We start from the raw sequence: 27,827 nt of genomic DNA, 5'->3' as shown, positions 1-27,827 counted from the left end.
TTCTTTTTATATAAAATCATTTAATTTCTTTCTGTTAAAATACACTCAATCCAGATGCAATGGATCAGGTGACCAGATTTTTCAGGATTCTTACTCCACCAGGAGCTGATGCCGTCTGTGTCAAACCTGGCTCTGGTCGCAGAACATTCACATCTTTAATTCCAAATACTGAATGTGATGCAAAAGATGTAATCAATATCTAACATACAGGTATATAGTTACTTGGTGGTCACTGCACGAGGTTATCAACAATGCAGGCTCAAAAAATAAGATGTATAATAAGTTGGTCCTTTCCAAAAATAAATATATTAGGACACTAAGCCTATACCTTAAATGAATCCAAAATAAATACTAATTAAGCGCTAGCTCCTGTGAGGAACAGTGCATGCAGACGATGAACTCACGCGTGTGGCTATTCGTAACAGAAAGCTCTGGAATCCCAACAGTGCCTCCTCACAAAGCCAGTCCTGAGTGTGAGGATGTAAATGAGAGTAACACATAGCTTGACTAGGCTGCTGGATTCCACGTTCCAGTGGGGTTTGGAGTTCGGCATAATTTCTAATAGTTTCCAACAGAAAGAACAGCAATGGCATTTTCTTGCTGGTCACTTCTCCCAAGCTGTGAGGCCTGGAGCTGATGAAGGAAGTTCAGAAGTCCTCTAGTTTGAGCAGATGAACCCCAGGGTTGCTAATCTGGGGACACGGATTCCTTTAAGCTGCAGTGCCCCTTGTGATGAGAAGGGTTTTCATCCCACCTTCCTCACTGCTGATCATGCAGTGTAGAGGGCACTTCCATTCTTACGAGAGCTTCGCTTTCTGCTCGAGCCTCAAGCCCTATTTCTTAGCCCCACTCCCATCACGCGTCTCCAGTCTGCATTTGTGCTCACAGCAATAGTCTAGAGTTGCATGCCAAGTTCTGAGAGCAAGAATATGCCATGCCTAGAGAGTTTATATATGATAAAAACTTTCCAAATGATGTAGGCAAGAGGAAAACGCTTATTTTACCACCATGCAGACAACCCATCTAAAATGCAACCCAGGAAATTATAGTTTAACAATATTCTGGACAGTACCAAATAGATTAAACTATCCTTCAATCCAAAGCAAATACCATTCCCTTGAGGAAAACCAGATGTGAGTGTTGCAGTCTATTAGGTAATAAATAAAACAGTACCATCAGTGCTATAAAAACAGACAACAGACCTGACATTTAATGAAGTGAGTTAGTATTGCCTCTATTTAGTATCATCACAGATAACTCATCTCTGCCATGAAATCCAGGTGTGACTACACTATTCATGGGCATCTAGAGCAGAGTCTTTTACCTTGTCAAGTCAGTTTAATTATGGCTCATTTTCTAGCAGAGATTGGGGCTGGGGACAGGGGAGCTTTGATTTTTGTGTGTACAGGAAAACAACTTTCTATAGCTCATTTGGCTCACAGGCACATTTTATCATGTAAATCCCTTCAGTCACTCAGAGGGGATCAAGGAAGCCTCCCAAAACCCAGGAGGATAGACTTCGTTGGGTGACAAAATCTGACTATCTCTGGAGCTGCTCTCCCTCCCTACAACTGAGCAGGTGCCCCTACCAGCCACCAAAGCCCCACTCTTTACCTCTGGACACATCTCCTGACCCTGTGGGATGCCCACACGTGGGACAATACTAGATACATCTGTCTAAATCATGGCTATGCATCTGAAAGGAGAAAACTCTACTTTGGAAACAAGTTTTAATGTAGACTCTCCATCCAACAGGAACTTTTCTTCCATTCTGAAGAAAACATGGAGTGTAGACTACATTTACCTACTGATCCTTCCAGGTTCAGATTCATGATATAATCTGGGCAGCTTGGTCCTGGTAGCTCACCTCCATGGGAAGGCCCAGAACCACACAGTCCAGGCAACAACTTCCCTCCTCCTTGTCACCAGTGGGAAGAGCTGCCTGCTTTTGTTTTGTATACAGAAGTGGTGTAGAGAGGTGTCCTGAGTGGATGTAGGACTGCCATAGAAAGGATACAGGATCCCAGGGTGGGGGGAGGAGCATCCTTGGGAAAGATTCTGCTTTAACCAATATGGCTAGAATTACCTGAGCAATGGGGATGATCACACACTTCCTACCTGATAGTCGGCCTACCATCTAGCTCTGTCACAACAAGTTGTGTGACCCAGTTCAACCATGCATCCTCTCTGAGCCAATGTTCTCATTCCACACCAGGCACTCAACAAATGTTGACTACATGAAAAAGCATCTCCCATCACAAACTACAGGGCACTGGGTTAAACAATGACTGCTGGGGCCAACGCCATACCCCCATAGCCACAGACTGAGGGTCTTTCCCCTCTATCTCTAGGCTTGAGCAAACAGCCCAGCTGGCTGGCAGTGCCTCCTCTTAGGTATGACCACTGTACCTCTGTGGGGTGTAGGGACTCAGCTTAAGTGTGATGCTGCAAGGGGAAATGCCAACAAGGACATTCTCTGGGTTCTGTGATGGACTAGGGAACCTGCACTGAGCAGCTGAGACTTAGTCTTGCATTTTACCTTCACCCCTGGCCCCTGCTTCCATGTGTCCATTGAACTGTTTCACTCAATAACTTAATTTCTGGGCTCTCTACAAGAGAGAGGGTTAAGGAAGTAAAAGAAACCCAAATTAGGCAGTTTGCTAATGCTAGTGACTCTGAACAGAGATTAGACAACTAGAAAACTGTGGACTACAACAGTTTACATTTCTCCACATTTCCCTTAGAAAATGGAAAGTTGAGTTGTTCCAACAGCTGAATCTGGTGGGGAGACGATGACTCTAATAAAGGGAGAGGTATAATTCTCAGTGCACATTGTAAACAACCAATATTAAGCTGCTTTGGCTAAGCCTAGGAATGACTGGCTATTGAGACTTCACTGAAGGGAAGAAGGAAGAAAATATGAATCTGCTCTGGGGTGCCCTGAACTACATTTCTAGAGGCAGGGTAGGCGCAGAGCACGGGGCTGAATCTAATGCTTTGCCATTAATTCAATTTAGATGACCTGCTCCTGGCCCCCGGAGCCAATCCCCAGGAAGGATTCTGTGATGACAAGTCTGGCTCCGTGCTGAAGCACCTCCAACTCTGCCCACCAAACAAAGTTAGCAAATTGTAAAATGTTCATCATTTCCTAATTTTGTATTATACAATGGAATTAGGAACATAAACAGTAACACGTAGCAAAACCCCGAGCCTGCATAGGACTACCATCCTCTCAGCCACCTCTGCGTAGGCCAATCAGTTTGGAAAGTTTTTCACAGTTTTCAAGTTTCAGCGACTCTGCCTTCTGTTTCAATCGTTCATCTCTGTATAATCCTGCCAAATTGGTCAACTCTGACTCTGAAAGATAAAAGAGGTAACAATTCATCAAGAAAGTTGAGCTCCTCTGTTTCACTTCAATACTTCTGGAAGCAAAGCTCCTTTTACTTTAATGCTTTTTCTTTCAATTAAACTTAAGAAACACTCATTTACTCAAGAAACATGTATCAGGCAGCTACGCTACACCAGGTGCTGAGGATTAAGGGACACCTGTGATCCTGGAGTCCAACAGTATCTGTGCTCTATTACAAAAGCACTGGACTTAGTTCTTATCAATAGAACATTTGGCACCAGACTTAGGAAACCTGCACGCGTGCGGTAAAAGGAGACCCTGTTTCAGGGCTTTCCTACGAGTGGTATTCAGATGGCAGTTGGGAGAGAATGGAGTCCAATCGCCTGTTCCTGTCATCTGAAACAAAGACAGCTGCTTCATCCTTCCCTCTGCGTTGCCGGATCATAACTCGTACATGCGGACCGACACAGAGCCCTCCACCGGCAGGCGTGCCTTCTATAGAAGGGCAGGTTGCCGGCGGCGTTCCTCATTCCCTCACCACATGTGGGGCCCCTAACTCAAAGGCCAAAGGCAGCTGGGCTCTTTTAAAAGTGAAATCATCTGGATCCGGTGACCTCTGTCTCCTTGACGAAATGTATTTCATTTTCTCTTCATGGTGGAGAAAGTCATTCTATTTTTAACCAGAATATAATCTCTGCTGTCCTCCCGGACTCAACAGTGGTTTGGCTGCCTCTCTTTTTTATTCTTTTGTATAGTTTCAGAGACATTCGTAGGAAGGAATGCCTGAAAAGCACCTCCAGAGACGTGTTGTGTATTAACAGGATGGCATGCTTCGAGGGGCTGCGTGGCTTCTGAAAGCCTCAGATAGCAGGCAGCTACTCAATGTTTAAAAGACCACACTTGTGAAAATGCTATTTTAATCATTCTGAAATATGTCTATCCATTCTTAGTCATCTTGCTGACAGATTTTGTTTTTCTTGGTGGAACGAGAGGCACCTGTCTGATTAATCAGCAAACTGCCTGGAAACAGGACTTAATACCAAGCCAGAGGGAACAATGCGCAGTGGTTTCTGAATAAGTCTGTATCAACACAAAATACAGGCATTTCTGCTCACAATGGTTCCGTTTACACCAAGTAAGGCCCAAAGTGCAGATTAAGTGCAGGACTCCAGGGTGAGGGGTGGGTATGCATGAAAACCCACCCTCTGCGATGTGGGTTCAGAGGCTGGGCCCTGGCCCAGCAGTTGCTTGGCAAACAGGGGGTCTCCTAGGCTCTAGAACAATGTGCTCTCACCCCGTGGCGTGGGGCCTGCAGTGCGTGCCAGCCAGAGCTTGCCCCACCCCCCACCCCCCCCACCCGCCCCCGCACAGGCATCCTCGCAAGTGATGCGGCTTCAGGGCGGATCATGCGGATCATGCGCCGCACCCAAATGAAAGCCCTCTGCTCCTTCGTTCCGCCCAGAGCTAGGCACTGACTCCATCTGTCTGGCTTCTTTGGCATGTGGGAAACCTGTTCAAGAGGGCTCTGTGAAATCAGGCTGTGCCTTTGGTCCTCTGAGTCACAGTTACACCAGTATATAGAGCAGATCCTGTGGCTTTGCTTTTCCTGGAAACGATTTCCTTAGGTTTTTTGTTACTGACCTTATCCAAATGTCTCATTGCCTGAAATCTCATTCCAGAAAACATTAAGGGCTAGTGATTCTTACTATTTTATACACTGACAACCACTGTAATGAGCTGATGAAAGAGAACTGCACATATATGAATGCTTTTCTCAAAACATGACGTTGCTTTTTTAAAGTTCATTGAAACCAGTTTTCAATGCTCCAGAGATTGAGAGCAATGACCTTGCTCTAGAGCAATGACCTTGCACAAGGGCAGTGTTTCAAGGAACTGTGTCCCACACCCCCATGACCATGCTTGGAGAAACTTCTCTCCAAACTGCCAGTGAATACTTTTGCACTTCAATGAACAAAAGGTCAACTCAATGAATATGTTACTTTTCACAAGTTCTGTTAATATTCAATAACTTCTAAGAAAAAACAAAATCTTTGGCAGGGGCAGGATCAAGAGAACATCTTTTCTTCTCTGCAAAATGTTTCCCCTGCCCTGAATGCCAGTGTAATAGATGGACAGAGCATTGCACCTTCAGGGTAAGCTGACTCAAGCAAATTGCCAAGAGAGGCAAGTCCCAAAGCCTCTCTCAGAAACACTCTGCATGACAGCCCAGATCAGAGTCCTGACAGCTGGAAGACCCCGACAGATCCCAACGACCATCATGATCCAGCCTCATAAGACAGTGCTGCATCCAGTCGAGCAAGGCCAAGCAAGGTCTGGATTCAGTCAGGATCCAAACACTTACTATATGCCAGACACCATGCTAAGCGTTATACTCATACCATCTTCTATAATCCATACAACCTCCTTGGGAGGAAGAAAGCAGAGAAAAGAAATTAACAAAAGATTTTAAAAGACAATGGCTAACTTTGCTAAAAACAGTTTCCATTCGGTATTTTGCCAAGAGTGAACTTTGTTCTCAAGCGGGTTTATTTTTACAACCTCCGTGTGCTAAATTTAACCATGCTGGCTGCACTTGCTGCTGGATCCGGAGGGCAGATGCTGCTTGTTCTCAAATGGCACTTGGGCTGTGTGGAGGCTCCGGACAGCCACCATCCTTAAATGCCAGAAATAGATTTGTAAGGGGTGTGTGCTGATAGCCCCCGGTTTGGAACTTGTGGGTACACGCATCATGCTCACCCACTGGATCTGTTTATACCTGGAGAGTGCCAAAGCCCTGAAAGTAGGCCTCATGAGGATGGGGACAAAAGCCTAGAAGCCACCTTAGGTGTAATCCTTACCATGAGCTCTCTGCATAATTTCAAAACCCTCTCAGAGTCTAAAATAATGGAGACTCTTAGGACATACGCTGTGGCCTTCACCTGATTTGGATCCACGTTTATAATGCCTTTAAGTCTAAGGACTCTATCTTGCTCCAAAATTCTTTCCTGATTTTTGAAACTTGCAAAACCTAGTTTAACAGTGGGGTAGGGGTACTTCCTGACCCCTCAGTTTTTTCAATAAAAAAGCAACTTCCTCCTCCTGCTGAATTCCCCCTTACATCCAAGTCATTGCCCACCAAGCTCCTAATGCACCTGAGAGGTCAGGTGGGCTCTGCCCTACAGGAGTAGACAGCAGAGACAAGGTCCCTCAGGGGCAGGGTTAGGACACTAGCCCTACTCAGTGATTCCTAGTCCTCAGCAGTTTCACTGTTTTCCAGTCCTGAGAACCCTCTCTTCAAAAGACATTTGTGGAGCATCTGCTCTGAAGCAAAGACTGTGCCAAGGGCCTGGGACACAAAATTAGTTAAGACATGGTTTTTGCCCTCAGAGACCCCAGAGTCCAGCAGGGAGACTGTCATGTACCTACAGAACACGTTAATATGGCGAGGGTGGCACTGTCTTGGCAGGATGAGCAAAGTGCTTTAAAAACACAGAGGAAGGAGAGACTAACTTGGGGTGGGGTTGGGATGCATGACGGGTCAGCGAGGGCTTAGCAGCACTGTGACTGAGGATCTAAATTTATCAGACACTGTTAGATGTTTAACAATACCCAGTGACAGACAAGGTTTTAAAAAATGAGTTAGTTTGCTTTTTAAAAATTAACCAAAGCTAAGTTTTATAAGATACAATTACTAATGGATATATGTGTGTGTGTGTGTGTGTGTGTGTGTGTGTGTGTGTGTGTGTGTGTGTGTGTGTGTGTGTGTGTGTGTGCACTCCCCATGAACACTCACTGGGGTTGGAAGCCAACACTGTCACCCCCATTGTCTCCAGGGAAACAGTGTGGAAGGCCTGCTCCTGGGAGAGTCGCTTTTGTTCTGTGTGGCCACAGCTGATTGGAGGGGAAGAGAAGGGGCACCGAACTCAATAACAACAACCTATAAAACTTTGGTTAGGTTGGATCAATCAGATTTCCCTCTGGGAAATGTGAAATCAGGAAACCATGGACCAAACCAGCGAGCTACTTAAACAGGAAGCTTGTGATGTAGAAAGGGGCCAATGACTTGTGGGGTTGGGGAAGTTGGGAGAGTGAATAGGAGGGTAGCAACCAAAATAAACCATGGCAAATTAAGGCTGTGAAGGAGGAGAGCTTGAAAAAGCAAAGAAAAGAAGTTGGTAGAGAGAGGAGAGAGGGCAGATAGGCAGAGAGATGTAGAGACTCAGAGACAGACAGACAGATAGGCAACTAGTACTGCCCAAGTTCCTAAGATTTCCCAGTCCTGGCCACATGTATCCTGTCAATAAACTTCCCTTTTTTTGTAATATCCTGAATGGGCCTCTGTCCTATGCCTGTTCACGTAAACATCAGTAGCTCAAACAAAGAGAGAGAAGGGATCAGGAAGCTGTGGATGCCTCAGGTTGGAAGCATGGCACCAGCTAAAGCCCCTTTTAGAGCATCTTACTTTGTTGTTTCTCCTTCCAACAACTTGTCTGGATGTAATCAATGTAATCCTTTTCTATCGTCTTCTCCAGGTCACGCAGAGATGCTCCTCTGTAGGCCTTGTCAAAGTTTTTATCCACAAAGTAAGGCACCTGTAGGTTCTGGGTTTCTCTAGAAATGGTGTAGCCCAAGGTCCTGAAACAAGGAGAGAGAGGCTCAGGTATGCCTGTCATACTTGGCAATATCACTTTTAGCACTGGCCTCACAGAGATCATTCACACAATCACCTCTTCAGAGGGCAGATGCAGATATCATTTTCTAATACATCTAACATTTATTATTTCCCAAGCAAAGCAGTAAGTGTAATGTCATCATTGTTGCTATTATGTGAGCATGTTCAAATGGATTCAGTCTCAACATATTTATTTCCTTAAAGGATTCACCTCCCTCTCTTCTCTCTCTCTCTCTTTTTAAATTTAAAACATACATCATGAAGGTTTGTCTTACATAATTATGAAATGATTACCACAATAGGTTCAGCTAACATCCATCTTCTCATATAGATACAATAAAAAGAAAAGAAAGAAGACAAGAATAAAGGCAAAAAAACCTTTCTCCTTGTGATGAGAACTCTCAGGATTTACTTTCTTAACTTTCCTATCATACAGCAGTGCTACTACTGTAACACTGTGTTGTATGTGACATACCTCGTACTTATTTAACTTATAACTGTTAGTTTGTACCTTTGACCATCTTCCTTCAATTCCCCTTCCCTCTCTCCTCCACCTTCGGTAACCAGAAGTCTGATCTCTTTTTCTGAGTTTGGTTTTTTTTTTTTTTTTAGATTCCACATATAAGTGAGATCATACAGTATTTGTCTTTCTCTGACTTATTTCGCTTAGCATAATGCCTTCAAGGTCTCTCAATATTGTCACAAACGGTAGGATTTCTTCATTTTTTATGGCTGAATGATATTCCATAGTGTGTGTGTGTGTGTGTGTACAGGTTGTTTCCATGTCTTGGCTACTGTAAATAATGCTGCTGTGAATATGGGGGTGCAGCTATCTGGATTGACCTCTCTTAGACTGCTTTCTATGTTAAAAGTAGAATGCTGAATGCTTAAAAAACAATTTCTATATTGTATAGGACCTAGCATGGCACCTGGTGCAGAGTGGCTATTGGTAAATGTTGGCTGAATGAAATGACTGTTACTATAAACTATTTAAAAATAACCAGACAGCTTATACCAACTTAGTTCTAATGTTTAGGACATGATAAAAAGTACTTTACACATAGCCATTAGGTGAGAACTGCAAAAAACTAAGACAAAAGATTTCAATGATACCTCCAGGCTAACTCTCAGTGGGTCTAAGATATCCAAAGGTGTCTGGTGCTCAGAAACTTTAACAGGTCTGGGTTAACTGAAGTCTAACCATAAGAAAGTACAGAAGGGAGTTCAAATTCAAGTTAAAACAATGTGATGGCAATGTGCAAAATCCAAGCTGATTTTGTTAAAACTGGACAAAGTCCATCTTAAAGGAGTTATATTTGACCTTTTCCTAGCCTTTTCCTTTGATCTCTCAACTTACGGATCTTGCTGGATGTCTAAGAGCCATGACTGCTCTTGCCTCCCTCTGGGAAGCTGTTATCAGGGCAGGTTCCTGTCTGCCCCACTGGCCTGACAAGAAAGGAGGTAGCAGTAGCATATGGAGAAATATGGAAGTCAGGAAATAAGAGGGAATCAGGCCATTGTGTCCCGACAGCAATAACCTCTGAGTCTCAGCTTTCCTCTCTGTAAAATGAAGATATTGATCTAGAATGATAGTCTTTAGTCTATAGTGATCACCAACAAGAGCTCTTCCTGTTAGGTATGGTTCCATGGAGTCCACATTTTGAAAGGTTTTTGTCTGCTAAACTGTAATAGTATTTCCCATTATTGATTAAAAAAATAATCCAGTGATTCTCAGACTTTAGTATGACCAGAATTATCTGGAGGGCTTGTTAAAACTCATATTGCTGGTTCTCACCCCTAGAGTTTCTGAGTCAGTAGATATGGAGTAAGGCCTAAGAGTCTGCATTTCTAACATGCTGGCAGTTAGATGATGCTGGTCTAGGGATCAAATTGAGAACTGATTTAACTAAAATAATTAACTGAAGAAATTTAAAAATTCCTATCAGAGCTCAAATTTTCCATGCAATACAAACTTTATAATGATTTCTATATTTTCAGCAAAAGCAAAGAAATGAGATACTATGGTTTGACTGTATAGCCTTATGAATAAATGTACTATTCTTCCAATTTCTTAAATTGGAAATAATCACTAGACCTTAGTTACTATGTTCTCAGACTCACAGGGGTCCAGCGACACTATCACAAGCTCAGTAAGGTCCTTTTTAACTCTAAAGTGGAATGTTAAAGATTTAATCTGAACCTGGAGTTCGTCTATTAATCCTTCAGAAACCAGCCATTGCTATTCTGCAGCTGACCAGATGATGTCGCTGTAGAACAAAACAATCCAGGTCCTGAGTGCCTGGGAAACTGCCTAAAGAACAATATTTTTGAGTCTCTGTATTATTACTATCCAGCTGTTCCTTTAAACACAAAATCAGTGTTTTCTACAACAAAAGGTGAAATGGAATGTTAGTAATTTACCAGCTTGTTAAGAAATATTTATAAATATTTGACTTACGATTTATAGAATAGACTATATGGGGGATTAGCAGCTAGCAGCTGAGTAATCACAGATATAATCACAATCACCAGAACTGGAAGTAACTGAATAAATGCAGAATATGTAGTCTGAAAAAGAAAAAGCATTTGGTGTAAGTGCTCTTCATCAATATAAAGCTTATTGAAAAGAGAACAGTTTTCCCAAAGAAAATATGAATTACTGATGTACTGCACATAGCCCAAGGCTTTTCTGGGAAGGTTGTACTTTCTGCTGAGAAGTACCAAACAGCCCCATTCTGTCTGCTGAAAAGGCTGAACGAGGCCCACCTACAATCTGGATTGACACTCAGTAATCCTTCTGCAGCCCCCTTTTCTAAGACCAATGAAGCAGACACCTGTGCGGGAGCTTGCCCAGACTGTGACTCTCATGAGGTCATGTTATTATGCAACTTTGTTGCCTTGGCCTCAGCTGAATGGACTGTGGGACATCTGGGGGACATCAAACCGTAGCAGGGATGATCACATTCTCCCTCCTAAGCATCTGGGATTGAGATCCATCATCATTCACTGCTAGGCAGTCACTTGAAGAAAGGACACATACTCTGAGGCACTGTAGACTGGACATTTGCAAGGGGAAGTAGAAAAGCCAGGCTGCTTAGAGAGAACAAAACAGATGCAGGGAGGCAGGAAAACTGGAGACAGTCTGGCCCCAAGAGTCACGGAGAGCACAGCTGCATGGGGGCCTGACAGCACCCCAGTTCCTGGTTCCCGTCTGACGTAAGGCCCAGCAACCTTCCTGCCCTTAAGCTTCATGAGACTCCCTTGATCCCTTACCTTAAACCCCCTTTAGTATTGAATATTTTGAAGGGGGTTCCTATTCTCTGCAGTCAAGAAAACATTTTTCAAGACAGCCCCATAGGTGAACAGGTTTCCCAGGACAGTCACCAAAGAATGGATGGGGGAGGGGGTACCATTCTGGCTTATTTGGGCCAATTATCCAGCTCCTCTTGCCAGGCTTCTGCTTTCCTAAAGCACATTTTAGCAACATATCTCAAGTTGAACTTCGAAAACCTGATCATACTACATAAAGGTCAGCTCAGTACAAGTGTTTATGGGCAGCTGTTGTCCTGTCCTCCCCAGGTACCTGAGGCTTATCTTCTTCCTCTTCCTTCCGTGTCTGCATCCTCTCATGTCGGTGCCGCCGGCGGTAATAGTGGGGGTCATCTGTCACGTTTGAAAACATATGAATGTTTCCTGGAAAAGAAAGAAAAATACTTAGTATGCAATATGGCAAACACCCCTTCCTTGCCTTTTCCAAGGTCCTTGCTTCCAACTAGGTTCTCTGAGGGTAGAGTATTGTCCCATTTTACTCAGTAGAAAAATACAACAGTAGGTATGTCAAGTGAACCAGCTGGAAATGGGACATGCTTAGCTCTCTCGCCCTTATTTAAATAATCCTTTGTAACTAGTGAGTGAGAGAACCCCAAGAGGCTAAGAAAGAAAGCACTTGGGCCATGAATCCTGTCTGACATGCTCACGTCTGCCTCCTTGCCCAATATCAGATTATGTCACTAGTATCTTTAATAGCACCTGACAAAATTCAATTTACTTCCCAGGCATTTAATTAACCCAACTTCCAACTCTCTGGGGGTACTTTTCTAACCTTTACCTTTATATAAATGCTATTTTGCAATAATGATAATACGGGCATTTTGCTTCTAATTTATAAAACACTTAAAAAAATATCCAATCCTCAGAGCAGCCTTGTGAGGTTGGTATTATCAACCCCATTTTTAGGTAAGGAAACAAGATCAGACGGACGAAGTCAAAATCAAGCATAGTTGGAGGGTGGAGACATGCCTTCAACCCCAGATTATCTGATTCCAAAGTTTGCTGTTGCCACCATACCATGGTCCCTCTATTCAGGTCCTCAAACAGATCCTCAAAATATATATGAATTTTTTTTTTCCTTGGCCGCGCCGAGCGGCATGTGGGATCTTAGTTCCCCAGCCAGGGATCGAACCCGCACCCCCTGCAGTGGAAGCGTGGAGTCTTAACCACTGGACTGCCAGGGAAGTCCCTATGACTTCTTAAACGATAATTTTGGGATACTAACCTGTAGGAAAATGTCCTCCAAAGAAGACGTTGAACAGCTCTTCTGGAGTGATGTCGGCTTCAAAGTCCCTGTAATAATTATAAGGTCTGGCTCGAGGGGTAGTGAAAGTCACCTGTTCATCTCCATATTCATCATAGCGGAGTCTCTTCTCAGGGTTGCTCAGGACTGCAAAGGCATTTCCTATTGCTGCAACAAAAACAAAAAGCACCTGAGTACCTGAGTACATAGTCTTTGCTGTAGCTGAGGGTGATTATAGTAGTAGCAATGAAGAGCCCAGAGTTGATTGGTGCTGGACAACTTCACAGTGACCCAAGGAAAGGTGCTTGGGCCTAGAAAGTTCACCAAAGTGCTTGCCCTTGAAATCTTCCACGATCTAGTCTGATAAGCCTGAAACAACACTGGACTCAAGATGAACTAAGAAGTACTGTTCTCCGTCATCAAAAATGTGTTATTTCCTTGAGAGCAGTAGTTTATGGTTGGAAACAGTTCCTACATAAGTAGTGGTATTCTAACATGAAGTCACATACAATCTCCTGAATAAAATAATCAGTAAAAATCCTCCTGCTGGGCTAAAAGCAAAGTCCTCACTCATCAGTCTTATTTCAGCTTACTTTTTTTTTTTTGGCTGTGTTGGGTCTTCGTTGCTGCGAGCAGGGGCTATTCTTCGTTGGGGTGCGCGGGCTTCTCATTGCAGTGGCTTCTCTTGTTGTGGAGCACAGGTTCTAGGCACGTGGGCTTCAGTAGTTGTGGCATGCGGGCTCAGTAGTTGTGGCACGCAGGCTCAGTAGTTGTGGCACACGGGCTTACTTGCTCCGCAGCATGTGGGGTCTTCCCGGACCAGGGATGGAACCCCTGTCCCCTGCATTGGCAGGCGGATTCTTAACCACTGTGCCTCCAGGGAAATCCCTCAGCCTACTTTTAAAAATGGTCTTTAGAAATTAACAAATGTATCTCCAGGGAATTCCCGGCGGTCCAGTGGTTAGGACTCTGTGCTTTCACTGTTGAGGGCCTGGGTTCAATCCCTGGTCAGGGAACTAAGATCCCACAAGCCGAGCAGTGCGGCCAAAAAAAGAAAAAAAGTATCTTCAATGTCTCAAAGAGGGACCAAAGACTGAATAGATTACATATGCATACCATCACTTCTCCCTATGCACAAATGTGCAAACTTTGTCCAATTTCATTTAAAAATACAATCAGTGCCAACAATCAAAGAAATCTTGAAAAAAAATCTTTTAAGACATTCCTACCCGCCTACCTTTAATTCAGTCAACACTATCAGAAACATAGTCAGAAAGAGCATTTCCTTATGATTCTTCTAGCTAGGGAATTGTATTAAATATTTATAGCAATAAAACTGCTAAGCAGAAAAAACAAACAGAAAAACCTAAACAGAGTTGCTTAAACATTCACATCCCTTGAAATCTGGCAGATTTCTCAGAGAAATGGCATTAGTCTGTGAGGTACCTTACATGAAGGTGTGAGGAAATTGTGGGTTATCTGTTTCCTTGTAGAAACTGTGGGGAGAACTAGATTCACAATGGCACATCAGCAAGGGTAGCTTGCCCTCTGAGGTAAATGCTGACTTTAAAAAATGTCTCAGATCTATCATTTTTTACTTTTTCTTTTGAAAAATTTCAAATCTCCAGAAAAGACGAAAAAATAGTACAATAAAAACCTTTACATTTATTCATCAATTATTAGCATTTTACCACATTGCTTTCCTCAACTCTCTACACATACACATATAATATGTATTCATTTTTTTGCTGAACCATTTGAAAGTAGGCAGCAGATATTATGACACTTCACCCCTAAATATTTTAGCTATGTCTCTGGAGAAGAAAGATATTCTCCTACATGATCACAACATCATATCATAGCTAAGAAAATTAACATCAATTCATTATCACCCAGTGAATCCATGCAAGGTTCATGAATTACATTTGGTTTCACGTCTCTTTAGTTACTTTTAATCCAGAACAGTCTCCCCACCTTTTTTGTTTTTCATTATATTGAATTTTTTGAAGAGTAGTTCAGTGTTCTTTGTAGAATGTCCCATATTTTGATTGCTTCTTTATTAGATTCAGGTCAAACATTTTGGCAAGAATACCACATGGTATTACAACATGTAATGTTAGGTTGTTCTAGTATTAGTGATGATAAGTTGGATCACTTGGTTAAAGTGGTGACAGCTAGCTATCTCGGTTATAAAGGAAAATTTCCCCTGTGTAGTCAATAAGTATTCTGTGGGTGATAATTTGACATTATGTGAATATCATATGCAACAACAACCTATCACCCAATGGTTTCGGCATCCATTGATAATCCTTGCCTTAATCAATGACATTCCTGAGGGTGAAGCTCTTAAGTAAGATTTTTATTTATGTGTTGGATCCAAAATATTTTTTAAGAATATATCACTGAAAGTATCATGGAAATCAATGGAAAAAAGATTCGATCTATAACCATGTTTTTCCTCTTTACAAAGCTGTATAAAGCTTTTTCATACATGTTAATAACAGAGGTTTCATGAACAAAGATTTTCATGGTCAAAGAAGTTTGGAAATGCTCTCTAGGCCCTACTTGCAAGTGGCCACCGACCTATAAGTTCCACAAGAGGAATCACATCTGTTTTCCTCACCATGGCACCTGGCACATAGATCTTCAATAAAGATTTGCTGAATCAAGGAATGAAAGGTTCCAAAAGGTGTCACAGAGAAACCAAATATTTTTTCCAAAAGAAATTAAGGTAAGTGAATGAGGACAGGAGAGAGCTATGCTAATAATCACTATCTAAGAGGTGTGGCAGGAAAAAACAAAACCCTGCTTGTGGCCTTATAAAACAATTACAGGGGAGGCTGAAAACTTGCTGTGACCAAACAACATAGAAGGGCAGAATTAAGCATTAGTTTAGGATCAGACCTTTGAAAGCATCTGTTGCTCCAGGAGCACAGTTCTTGTCAGGATGAAATTTCAGGGCGAGTTTTCGGTAAGCTTTCTTAAGCTCTTCATCACTGGCATTTCGTGAAACCCCCAGAATTTCATAGTAATTTCTGCATTTCTTGATCCTAAAAACACAAATCAGAAATATTTTTTGGTATGTCTACAAAGGCCCCTTTTGTATAATTAACTGCAAAATAGTAAATCAATCCTCTCTCCAATCTGTGAGCCCCAAAACAAACCTAAAAGAAAACAGGTGAACACGTTAATGAAACATACAATTCACTAACAATGTCCTCCTCCCAGTGAGAGCTTAATTCCTTTCAAAGTATTTTTACATCTAATATTTTTTTCTTTCTATATCCCTGCAAGTGGATAGAACAAGTATACTAACCCTTATAATATTAAGACCCAAGCTAAGGTCCTCAGAGTTGAACCATTGGACAGCAAAGTCAGAAGAAATACCCCAACCATCCTTTTTTTTTTTTTTTTAAATCTACCTTTTGTTCCCCTTATGGCTATCTGTTTAAACTTTGTTTTAAAAAGTTAACATATTCACATAGTAGAAGAAAAATATCCAATAGTACTAAACTATATACAGTGAAAAATCTTCCTAATTCCCCATTCCCTGTCCTCCAATCTCCTACCCTAAGAATAACCACAGTTAGAAGTTTTCTGTGGGGAGTTCCCTGGTGGCCTAATGGTTAGGGTTCTGGGCTTTCACTGCCATGGCCCAGGTTCAATCACTGGCCAGGGAACTGAGATCCTACAAGCTGTGTGGCATGGGAAAAAAAAAAAAAAAAGTTTTCTCTGATTCCTATGTACAGAGAGAGTACAGGTATAGAGAGTTCCCCCTTTTTTTTTTACATAAATGGAAGCATATTATAATCACCCTTCTGTATCTCATTTTTTTTTTTAAACTAACAATTTATCTTGGGAATTGATCCATAACTTATAGAGATGAAAAGTACAGGGATAACAGTTTAGGCCACCAGAGTGTCAGTTCTGAACTTTTTGATCTAAGAAGTCTTTTACACTCTTATAAAATGATATAATGGCATGTTATATAGCCTCTCAAAAATTCCACTGTATAATCATGGAGGAATGAGAGTGAAAAAGGCAAATAATACATTTGTATTATCATGAAGATAGTTTTAAACTTGCAGACCCCTCCCCAAAAGGGTCTTGGGGTTCCCAAACCACACCTTGAGAGCGGGTGGACTACAGCATGAACTCTGGAGTCAAAATGCCTTGGTTGGCATCTGATCTTGCTGTGGACTTAACTCTGTGCCTTTGTTATCTTCTGAAATGGGCTGATAATTATACCTATATTTCACAGCTGTTATAATTAAATTAAGTATTCATTAAAATGCTTGATAGCATCTGACATGACGTAAATATTGGCTATTATTACAAATCCACCACATTCTACAGATGGTCAACAGGCACATGAAAAGATGTTCAACATTGCTAATTATTAGAGAAATGCAAATCAAAACTACAATTAGGTATCACCTCACACTGGTCAGAATGGCCATGATCAAAAAGTCTACAAATAGTAAATGCTGGCGAGGGCGTGGAGAAAAGAAACCCTCCTACACTGTTGGTGGGAATGTAAATTGGTGCAGCCACTATGGAGAAGAGTATGGAGGTTCCTTAAAAAACTAAAAATAGAACTACCATATGATCCTGCAATCCCACTCCTGGGCATACATCTGGAAAAGACGAAAACTCTAATTTGAAAAGACACATGCACCCCAATGTTCATAGCAGCACTATTTACAATAGCCAAGACATGGAAGCAACCTAAGTGTTCATCGACAGATGAATGGATAGAGAAGATGTAGTATATATATATATATATATATATATATATATATATATATATATATATATATATATATATATATATATATATATATATATATATATATATATATATATATACAATGGAATATTACTCAGCCATTAAAAAGGAATGAAATGCCATTTGCAGCAACATGGGTGGACATACAGATTATCATACTAAGTGAAGTCAGATAAAGACAAATATGATATGATATCACTTATATGTGGAATCTAAAAAAATAACACAGAGGAACTTATTTACCAAACAGATACAGACTCACAGACATAGAAAACAAATTTATGGTTACCAAAGGGGAAAGCGGGGATGGGGGTGGAGAGGAGGGGGATAAATTAAATCAGGAGTTTATAATTAACAGATACACACTACTTTATATAAAATAGATAAACAACAAGGTCCTACTGTATAGCACAGGGAACTATACCAATATCTTGTAATAACCTATAATGGAAAAGAATCTGGAAAAGAATATATATATATTCAGTTACATATAACACAACACTGCTGCACACCAGAAACTAACACAACATTGTAAATCAACTATATACTTTAAAATAAAAACCTACCACATTCTTTTAAAAAGCTGCATATTCTTGCATCTTATGGATGTATGTACATTCCCTACTGATGGGCATTTAAAGTAGCTCCATTTTTTTGCTACCACACAATTCAGTTAGGCAGGCAGAGACCCAGAGGCTTGTTGAAGAGTTCATAGTAAGTCAGTAACACAGTTGGGACTATAATGCAGGGTCTGGAATGTCGGTCAGGGCCCTTCCCCAAGAGCTGCCCATGATGATCCTATGGATTCCCCACCCTAGTTTCTGATCCCTCCTTCCATGGCAGATCCTCCCCTGCCTTTCTCTTTCCCTCTCTCCCTTATCAGATATATAATTTGAAAATATTTTTTCCTGTTTTGTGGGATGATTTTTCACCTTCTTGATGGTATCTTTTGAAGTACAAAAGTTTTTAATTTTGATGAAGTCCAATTTGCCTACTTTTTCTTTTATCCCTTGGGCTTTGGGTGTCAACAAGAAATCATTGCCTAATCCATATATCACAAAGCTTTACATTTGTTTTCTTCTAAGAGTTTTATGGTTTTAGCTCTTACATTTAGGTCTTCGAATTAATTTTTGTATTTGTGTGAGGAAGGGGTCCAAGTTCATTTTTTTGCACGTGGATATCCAGTTGTCCCAACAACATTTGTTGAAGACTAGTCTTTCCCCCATTAAATTGTCTTGGCACTCTTGTCAAAAACCAATTAACCATAAATATAAGGGTTTATCTCTGAAGTCTCAATTCTATTCCATTGATCTACATGCCTATCCTATGCTGGTGCACACTGTCTTCATTACTGAAGCTTTGTAGTAGGTTTTGAAATTGGGAAGTGTGAGTCTTCCAACTTTGTACTTCTTTTTCAAGACTGTTTTGGCTACTCTGGGTCCTTTGCATTTTCATATGAATTTTAGGATCAGGTTGTCAATTTCTGCAAAAAAGGTAGCAGGGAATTTGATAGGGATTGTGTTAAATCTGTGGATCAATTTGAGGACTATTACCATATTACCAATATTAAGCCTTCCAATTCATGAATACAGGCAGTCTTCCCATTTATTTAGGTCTTCTTTAATTTCCTTTAATGAAGTTTGTAGTTTACAATGTAAAATCTTACATTTCTCTCATTAAATTTATTCCTAAGCATTTTATTCTTTTTGATGCTGTTATAAATGAAATTGTTTTCATTTTCAGATTGTTCATTGTTAGCATATAGAAAAATAATAAGTTTTGTATATTGATCTTATACTGAACTTTGCCGAAGTAATTTAGTAGTTCTAATAGTTTGTGTGTGGGGGGGTATTCCTTAAAATTTTCTATACTAGATCATATAATTTGTGAATATACTTTTACTTCTTCTTTCCAATTTGAATGGCTTCTACTTCTTTTTCTTGCTTAACTGTGCTGGCTTGAACTTCTAGCACAATGTTAAATAGAAATGGCTAGAATCTTGTTCCTGTCCTGTTATTGATCTTGGAAAGCATCAAATTATTCACCATTAAGTATGATGTTAGCTGTGGATTTTTTTTTTAATTTAAGGAGGTTTTTTTAAAAAATAATTATTTATTTGGCTGTGCCAGGTCTTAGTTGAGGCATGCAGGATCTTCGTTGTGGTATGCGGGATCTTTAGTTGCGGCATGCAGGATCGAGTTCCCTGACCAGGGATCAAACTTGGCTCCCTGCATTGGGAGTGTGGAGTCTTAACCACTGGACCACCAGGGAAGTCCCAGCTGTGGATTTTTGGAAGATGACCTTTATCAGGTTGAGGAAGTTCCCTTCTATTCTTGGTGTGTTGAATACTGTTATCATGAAAGAGTGCAGGGTTTTGTCAAAAGCTTTTTCTACACCTATCGAAACAATTATGTGACTTTTGTCTTTTATTCTATTAATATGGTGTATTACATTATTTGATTTTCATGTGTTAAACAACCTTGCATTCCTAGGATAAATCTCACTTGGTCAAGATATATAATCCTTTTTATATGTTTTATATGTTGCAGAAATCTGTATCCATCTTGTGATGACTTTGTCTGTTTTTGGTTACAGGGTAATAATACTGGTCTCATAGAATGACTTGGGAAGAATTCCCTTCTTTGATATTTTCTAAAATAGTGAATGAAGGATTAGTTAATTTGTCTTCAGACATTTGGTAGAATTCACCAGTGAAGTCACCTGGGCCTGGGCTTTTCTTTTGGGAAATCGAATTTATCCATTTCATTCAAGTTATCTAATTTGTTGACATATAATTGTTCACAGTATTCTCTTATATAATCATTATTTTGTAAGATTGGTAGTGATATCCCCTATTTCACTCCTGATTTTATTTATTTGAGTCTTCTCCCTTTTTTTGCTTGGTCAGTCTAGCTAAAAATTTGTCAATTTTGTTGATATTTTCAAAAAACCAACTTTTGGTTTTGTAGATCTCTATTGTTTTGCTATCCTCTATTTCATTTAATTCCACTCTATATTATTTCCTTCATTCTGCTTGTTTGAATTTAGTTTGTTCTTCTTTTTTTAGAAGATTAGGTTATTGATTTGAGATTAAAAAAAAAAAACATTTATAGCTATGAATTTCCTTCTAAGTATTGCCTTAGCTACATCCTATATGTTTTGGTATGTTGTATTTTCATTTTTTTAATTAATTTTTATTGGAGTGTAGTTGCTTTATAAGTGTTTTCATCTTCATTCATCTCAAAGTATTTTCTAATTTTCCTTGTGATTTCTTCTGTGACCTATTTGTTATTTAGGAATATGTTGTTTAATTTTCACATATTTGTGAATTACCCAAATTTTCTTCTGCTGTCAATTTCAAAGAACATACAGTGTTTGATTTTAATCCTTTTAAATTTATGAAGGCTTGTTTTATGGCCTAACACATGGTCTATCCCGGATAATGTTCCATGTATACTTGAGAAGAATGTGCGTTCTGCTGTTCTTGGGTAGAATGTTGTACAGGTGTCTGTTATGTCAAGCTCGTTTCCCCTGTCTCTCTTACAGTTGAAGCAGGGCAGTTACTTCAGATTATACCCTAACACTCCACTTCCACCTAGCCTTGCCTCTGAGGCCAAGAAGCTATTGTGCTTCAATAACAGTAATAAAAATAATAATAGCAGTCAATACTTACATAACACATCATCTGCTCCAAGCACTGTACATAAAATCACTCATTTAATCCCACCACAGGCTCACCTTTGTACTCCAAGCAGCTGCTCCTCAGTATAAGTGGCATTCCCCTCACCCTGTCGGGTTTGATTCCACTCATGCTCAGACTTCTTTTCCTTTTGTGCCTTCCTGCAGTTACAGCAACCACAAGGGTCATGACTTTCAGGAGGTCTGTCTTCTGGGTATTTGTTTCTTCTAACTGCATCAATGTAAGCTGCAAAGCAACAGCACCTCCATGAGGCTTCAGTCTGACCTGCAAATCAACTTTGCTACTGGCCTTAGCTATCTGGGAGGCTGCCTGTAGGCAAATGAGTGTGAGGCCCAGGTTACTGACATCATGCTGAGTTCTAAACACCCATATAAAGCTGAAGAAACATCTTCCTTGAGAAAACAATACAGAAAATACAGAGGCAATCATGAAAAACTTTTAATGCCAGAAATATGAAGCATAATAATGTCCACCATACCTACAGTCATCAGTCAGCAAATAATCTTCACTCAGAGTCAGTAAAGGGGCTCAAGAGGCATCTGCCCAATACTTTGGCTTTAGGGCAGCACAGGGGAAGCCTATTTCTCTGTGGTCCATGGTCAGAAGTGAATTGTTCATAACACATTATTTTTTGTCGCAATGCCTCCCACCACTAAGATTTAAAGTAGAAATGAGTTCAATTTTTTAACTGACAGTTATAAAACTAATATGTACAAGATATTTGGCTAGATAAATCAAGGACATGTATGCATAAGATCTACTCCTGACCACAAGGAGGATATAGTTTAAAGGAGAGGATTTACTTAATCATAATGCCTGCAGAGTACGAAGAGGGCCATAGTAATATAGTCAAAGAAGGCAGAGTACTCGTGTCCTGTATGGAGGATCTGGGTAAGATTTTAAAAAACCCTTTCTCCTGCTTAACATCTCTTACTGACTAGCCACTGCTCGGTGTCCCAATTTCTTATAATGGGCCCAGCCTGTCTCTCCAGCCTCAAATCTCACCACAAGCTCCTTTGTAGTCTATGCTCTAGCCACACCAAACTCCCTTCAGATCATCAATGCTTTCTCTTTTCTCTGTGCCTTTGCACATGCTGTTCCCTCTGCCTGCAAAACTCTTCTCTAAGTAGGTCTGGCTAACTCCAACGCATCCTTCATGTCATCATATGTAACACTTTCTTCATGAGGCCTCTGACACCCAGGCCACGCTGAGTGCCTAGTCAGCATGCCCCCCAAACCTACGACCTTGCTGTGTAGCCCAGGACATTCTGGCCCTGTTTTGTAACTGACTGTTTACCTGTCAAACTCCCTCAGTAGACTTAGAGTTCTGTGGGCTCCGGGGCCCATGTCTGTCAAATCCCGCTGCAGGATCAGCATAATGCAGAGTACATAATAGGCACTGGCTCAGTACTCTTTGCCTGACTGTAGGATGGAAAAAGCTGGCCCATCCGTCCTGATGCTGGCTGCAGGGACAAGACCAAACCCAGGCCGAGGGTCAGGCAGCCCAGTTTGGAGGCGAAGATAAGGACCGGGTAAGCAAGCTGCGGGAAACCGCGTCACCCCGCTGACCCCGGCGCAGGCGGGCCTGACAGCTGCAGGCCCTGGGCGGGGCACGGGCCGGGGCGGGGCTGGGGGCCGGAGGCAACAAGTCGTCACGGGTGACTCTGGGTACCCGGCCGGGTCCTCAGCTTGAGCCAGCGCTCCTGGTTTCCGGATCCCGGCCCCCTTGCCCTGGGCGGTCTCCCTCCTCATCAGGAACCCTACTCAGGCCCAGCATCTTCTCATAGCCCTCCATCCTTCATCTCAGGCCCAGGATCTCAGCCCCTTCAGGCGCCGTCAGGAGCCCCATTCCTGATTTCTCCCTGACCCTGCCCTGTCCCACCCTCCGGCCAGGACCTGATACCTTCCGTCCAGCGCTCCCCGCTGCCCAGTGTCGCTGCCATACCGCTTCCCAGTCAGCAGGTCTGCCGAGCCTCCCCCGCGCCCGAGGCTGAAAGGGAAGGGGGCGCAAAAAAGCGCGGGGCATGCTGGTCATTGTAGTCCAATCCATAGGAGCTGAGGGTCATTGGACTACAATTCCCGGCAGGGATCGCGCCAGGGGTCGCAGATGCAGTGGTGTAAAGGGGCGCGACCCTTGCTGCCAGTTGACTGCTTTATGGCTAGCGGCTCTCAGCCTGAAAGTGTGGCTACGGCGGGCCGCGGTTTTCCTCATTTGTAGAGTGGGGATAGTGGCTTTGGCCCCGCCTAACACTTCGGACGTTCAAGGAGACGCGATGAGATCCATCCTGGGAAAGGCTTTGCAAACTATGGGCTAGAGGGTGACACTATGACTATTTTTATCCTCAGGATGTCCTTTTTAAATATAGCTGATGCCTGTTCTGTGCAAAGTGTATGTTCGGTCCTGGACAGGTTTTGGTGATGTCGAACCTAACCCTGGGGAGAACCAAGAAAATAAGAAAGTGAGAGATATATGGGGTTAGAGGGCGGCTCCTCTGGCATAGCTTCATTAGAGGGACCGGTAGGAGTCAGGGGTAGAGAAAGAAGAAAAAGGCAGGTATTGGAGCTGGTATATAGATCCCCTATCTTTGCTGTTCCTTATCCTTCATTCATCCCATCCTACTCCAGGGCCCCTTCGAGACTTTTCTCCTCTCCTCCACCCCATTTGTTTCCTTGGCCCATTCCCTTCTTTTCTGAAGGACCGGGCCCTAGGAGATTAGTAAAAAGGAAATGAAGAAATATTCCTGCTTTTCCCCACCCAGGTTTGTATGGGGCCTAGCAAAGAATAAAAGCAATTCTTCATAGGTGGGTAGGTCCGGTGTCACTGACTCATCCCTGCAGGTGAATTGGGATGGCCAAAAATCAGGTCTGCAAAAGTGAAAAATGATCATGTACATCCCCAAATAAAAAATTACCTGGAATTCATTGAGATCTTACTCAGGAAGACCAAATCAGTTATGTCAAGTATGATATCAACCAGCAGTTACTTAGGTAGTTGGAGTGGGGAGATGTACAGCCCTAGACACAAACTGAAAGGGTAAATGCCTTCAGTGGTATGCAGTTCCATCCCTTCTCTGCAGTCATGGCCCTGGGATATATGAGCATCAGTGTGTTCACAGAAGGCTGGGTCCTGAAGAAGCCACTTGTGCTCTTCCGACAAGGGGTCTGATCAGGGACATCCTTTAGGTGGTTGAATATAAGAAGGAAGTGTATTTGGTTTAGGGAGGCTAGACAGACTGATCTAGAAGATGGACAGGGGAAGGTGGAATATGTCTTGAAGTCCAGGGGCACAGGGCTAAGGTCTGGAGGTACTCAAAGATGTCAGAGTACCATGAAGTGAGAGGTATCTGGTTGAGAGTGGGGATACTAGAGCATTTTAGGGGGAATTGGATTGAGAAGGGGTGCTACAAATTATGGGGCTGCTTAGGAGTAGAGTCCAGGTTCAAGAATGCTGGACAAGATTTGGGAAGCTGGGGCCTCTTGAAAATGTCTGGTACCTCAACAACCTTTCCCATTATCCTCTGAAACCTCACTTCCTCCTCTTCTAGATGGCTCATTTACTCCTCGATCAGTAAACAATGGTTTAGCTTGCAACCTTCTCAGGTGTTGCCATGCACGTATATCCTAGAGCTCAGTTACACCTCAATGAACACCTCTGGATGAATTTTGCTATGACTATATCACCAGGACTAACTTAGAACTCCAAACCTCAACACTTAGAACACTTCTGTGCCAGTTTTTGCTTAAGCATGCCAACCACGCAACAAAAATAATTCCCACTGTCAAATTCAATCTCTGTGTTTGGTAAAAGAGGAAGCTGTGGGCTCAACAGCCTCCAGATAGAGGTGCCAGGGGAAAGCAATCAGCAGGAAGAGTGAGAGCACCTGGGAAGGAAATAAAGGACAAGAACTTGGCAGTTCTCAAAGAGAGGAAGGTAGGTGCAGAAAGAAGTTCAAAGAGGTAAGAAAGGACATCCACAGATCCAGGGGAAACTGCTGAGCAGAGGCACACAATGTTTTCCAGCAGATTCAAATAGAATTGAGTAGTACTAGCCTGGCTTTGGGAAACTGTGTTCTAGACCTAGGCTGGGGACCCTGCAGTGACTCTTTACCTGCTAAACCATTTTACCTAGAGCCAGCCTCGAATTTCTATCAGTTTTCTCTTCTTACTTTTAGAAAAACTTGTTGAACTGTAGTGAATTTTTGCTGGTGATACTGAGGTTTGCCATGTGCCCTATATGATTGAGGTGCTGCCCCATCCAGCCCTGGAAGAAAGATACTGAGTAAATGATCCCTCTATTCAACTGGGCCTGTGCTCCTGAGCTGGCTTGTTGGTTGCCCCCCCATAGGATGAGGGGAGAAGCAAGGGAAGAACACACAGCAACCACCCCACCCCTGCCACCCATTCCTGCTTTGGGGCCCTTTAGTCCTGTGTTAGAATAGGGAGGAAGCCGTCTTCTAAATGGCCACCATCCTGTTGTCTAGACATAAAGGAAGAGATATGGTCTCAGGGAAGCTGCAGGGAAAGGCTATATATACTTGGATTTCCTGTCAGAGGTGGGGTCTTGTATTTACATAAGTAGTAGGATCCTCCAGCAGAACCCCGTCTAATATAATTTGCTAGAGAGCGGAATTCAGCATTAAGTGAATTCATCCTCAACCCCTTCGCAAAGGGTAGTTATTTGGCAACAGGAAAATCAACATGGCTAATGTGGTATTGCAATGTCAGTTTCAGGGTAAAAGCCTTTCAATCTCATATTAATACAAGTTCACCCCATCTCTCCCATATATAAATACCTTAGGACTAACAGCTCATATTTACAGGACATTATCCAGAGTCAGGGGGAAGTTTGTGGCCTTATACGGAAGACGTCAGCTTACCTAGAATGAAGCCCATGTCCTTGACCTAATTAGTCCAGCATGATAAGCATCTGAACTAAGTACCCATGGCAGTCAGAATAACAATAACAATTCAAACAGAATCCAGTACTTCTAGACATTGTTAGGTCACCTGCAGAGTTCTGTCCCAGTGATGGATTTTTGTACTGGAACTGGCTTGGAAGTCATATGCTTTTTGCATTGTGGCTTAAATAAAATATATCTGAATTATTTTTTAAAATGCTATAGTCTTGCTGTCATAGGTTGGGTACTCCAAGAAATAGAGTCTCTGAGATTTACATGCTGAAGGTTTATTGGTGAGTGCTCCTGGAACTACAGTTGTGAGGAATAAGGGAAGCAGGATTAAGCAGAGGGAGAAATTGAGGCAAGGGGTCCAGGTCTTCATCTCCACCTCCCCACCCCATCAACTGGTCATCAGTCAGCTATGAGCCCTCAGCAGCCAACACTCCCAGCAATTCAAGATCAAGGGTCTTGATCCTGAAGTGGAACCTGGGTGGTGGTACTCCATGTTGTCTGCTGCAATTGCCAGCTAGTGCTTTTACTTCCCAAGTGTCTCCACATTTACTATTCCATTTTACCTACCAAGTAGCCTGTGAGAGAGACAGGGCCAGGTCGGGATCATTCTTCCACGTTAATACACGTGAACGCGCAGGAAAATCTAAGTCCAGAGAATCTAAGTCCCAGAGTCACCCAAGACTTGTCTCTGGCTCCCACCCAGAGCGATCTCTACTTAAAAGATTGTGTTTATTTTTTCTTACATCTAGAGTTTATAGAACTGTAAAATATAAGAACCCAAAAAGATAGTGAAGGCCAGGTAGTCTACCCACCTCATTTTAAAAGTAAGAAAGTAGGCTCAGAGATTGGGATGATTTCGCCAAAATCAAGCTACAAGTCTGTGGCAGAGCCCAGCCTTTTGACTAGATTTCCGGCACTCAAGATCCAGTTTTCATGATCTCTGATGTGCTGAGCACAGTGTACCACATAGGAGCTACAGACATGAGCAGGTTATAAAATCCTCTGCCCTAGAGGATTTTAGAATCCAGTAGTTTTCTTCAGGCCACTTTAATAGTTTCACTGAGACAAGTAGAGTGAAACTTTCTGTTCTAAGCGTTCTCTCTCCTTGCAGAGTCTAAATCCAGAAAAAAATAGCATATGGTTCCTTCAGAATGGGTAATCTATGCTCTAAACTGCCATCAACCAGATGCCTGTTGCACTCCATGCATACATACCCAGATGACTCTTCCATTGACTCTCCCCAACCAAGATTCATTTCCAAACCAGTGTCATGGTAGAGATGACTAAGATAACTGCATTCTTATTCTCTTGAAACAACTTTACAGTGTTTGTGAGCCATCATTCTGTGTCTTGGACACAAAAATCATAGTTGTGTGGGGCAAAGGGAGTGGATTTGGGTTTACGAAGTCACAGATCTATCCTCGCTCCAAACCTTCCCAGTGCTATTCCCACAGCTAGGACCAAAATGAGGCAAGTCTACCAGGGCAGGCAGAGGACATTTGCCCTTATATTATTCAGCTCTCATCACCGGAGTTTTCTAATCAGAATGCGTTGTGTGTCCCATGTTCTCACTCTCCAGACTTAAAACTTCTTTACTGGTGACAGTGATCACTGTTTACAGCTCCTTTTCTCTCCCTTCTATTGGAGTGGTTAGTCCTCATCACTACTTAATAAACCAGGTGAAACAAGGCAGACCTGACAAAAAGTTCTCTCCACCTCCCAGGTTTCTCAGAGAGCTCCCCACAGGGGTAGAAACTTGCACACGTGCCTTACCTACAAAAGGAGGCCCCAGAGCTGCTAGAACACTCTGTTAAGAAATACCCATGGGAACATA

At 42.1% G+C, this 27,827-nt stretch overlaps 1 protein-coding gene across 1 annotated transcript; it reads right to left on the bottom strand.

The window, feature by feature from the left end:
• DNAJC18 (DnaJ heat shock protein family (Hsp40) member C18) lies at positions 1-27,722 on the bottom strand. Its single transcript, XM_082454662.1, has 8 exons — positions 22,987-27,722; positions 21,122-21,308; positions 15,499-15,644; positions 12,577-12,762; positions 11,605-11,714; positions 10,480-10,589; positions 7,812-7,984; positions 1-3,357 (listed from the first exon to the last, which is right to left on the bottom strand). The coding sequence occupies exons 1-8, from the start codon at positions 23,024-23,026 to the stop codon at positions 3,233-3,235; spliced, it is 1,077 nt and encodes a 358-aa protein (XP_082310788.1). The 5' UTR covers positions 23,027-27,722; the 3' UTR covers positions 1-3,232.
• Positions 27,723-27,827: the final 105 nt, after the last annotated feature.

Source organism: Balaenoptera physalus (genome assembly GCF_965194825.1).
Source record: "Balaenoptera physalus genome assembly, chromosome: 3".
NCBI classification, from domain to species: domain Eukaryota; kingdom Metazoa; phylum Chordata; class Mammalia; order Artiodactyla; family Balaenopteridae; genus Balaenoptera; species Balaenoptera physalus.
The sequence above is the reverse complement of the archived record's forward strand: the minus strand, read 5'-3'. Positions and strand labels throughout refer to the sequence as shown.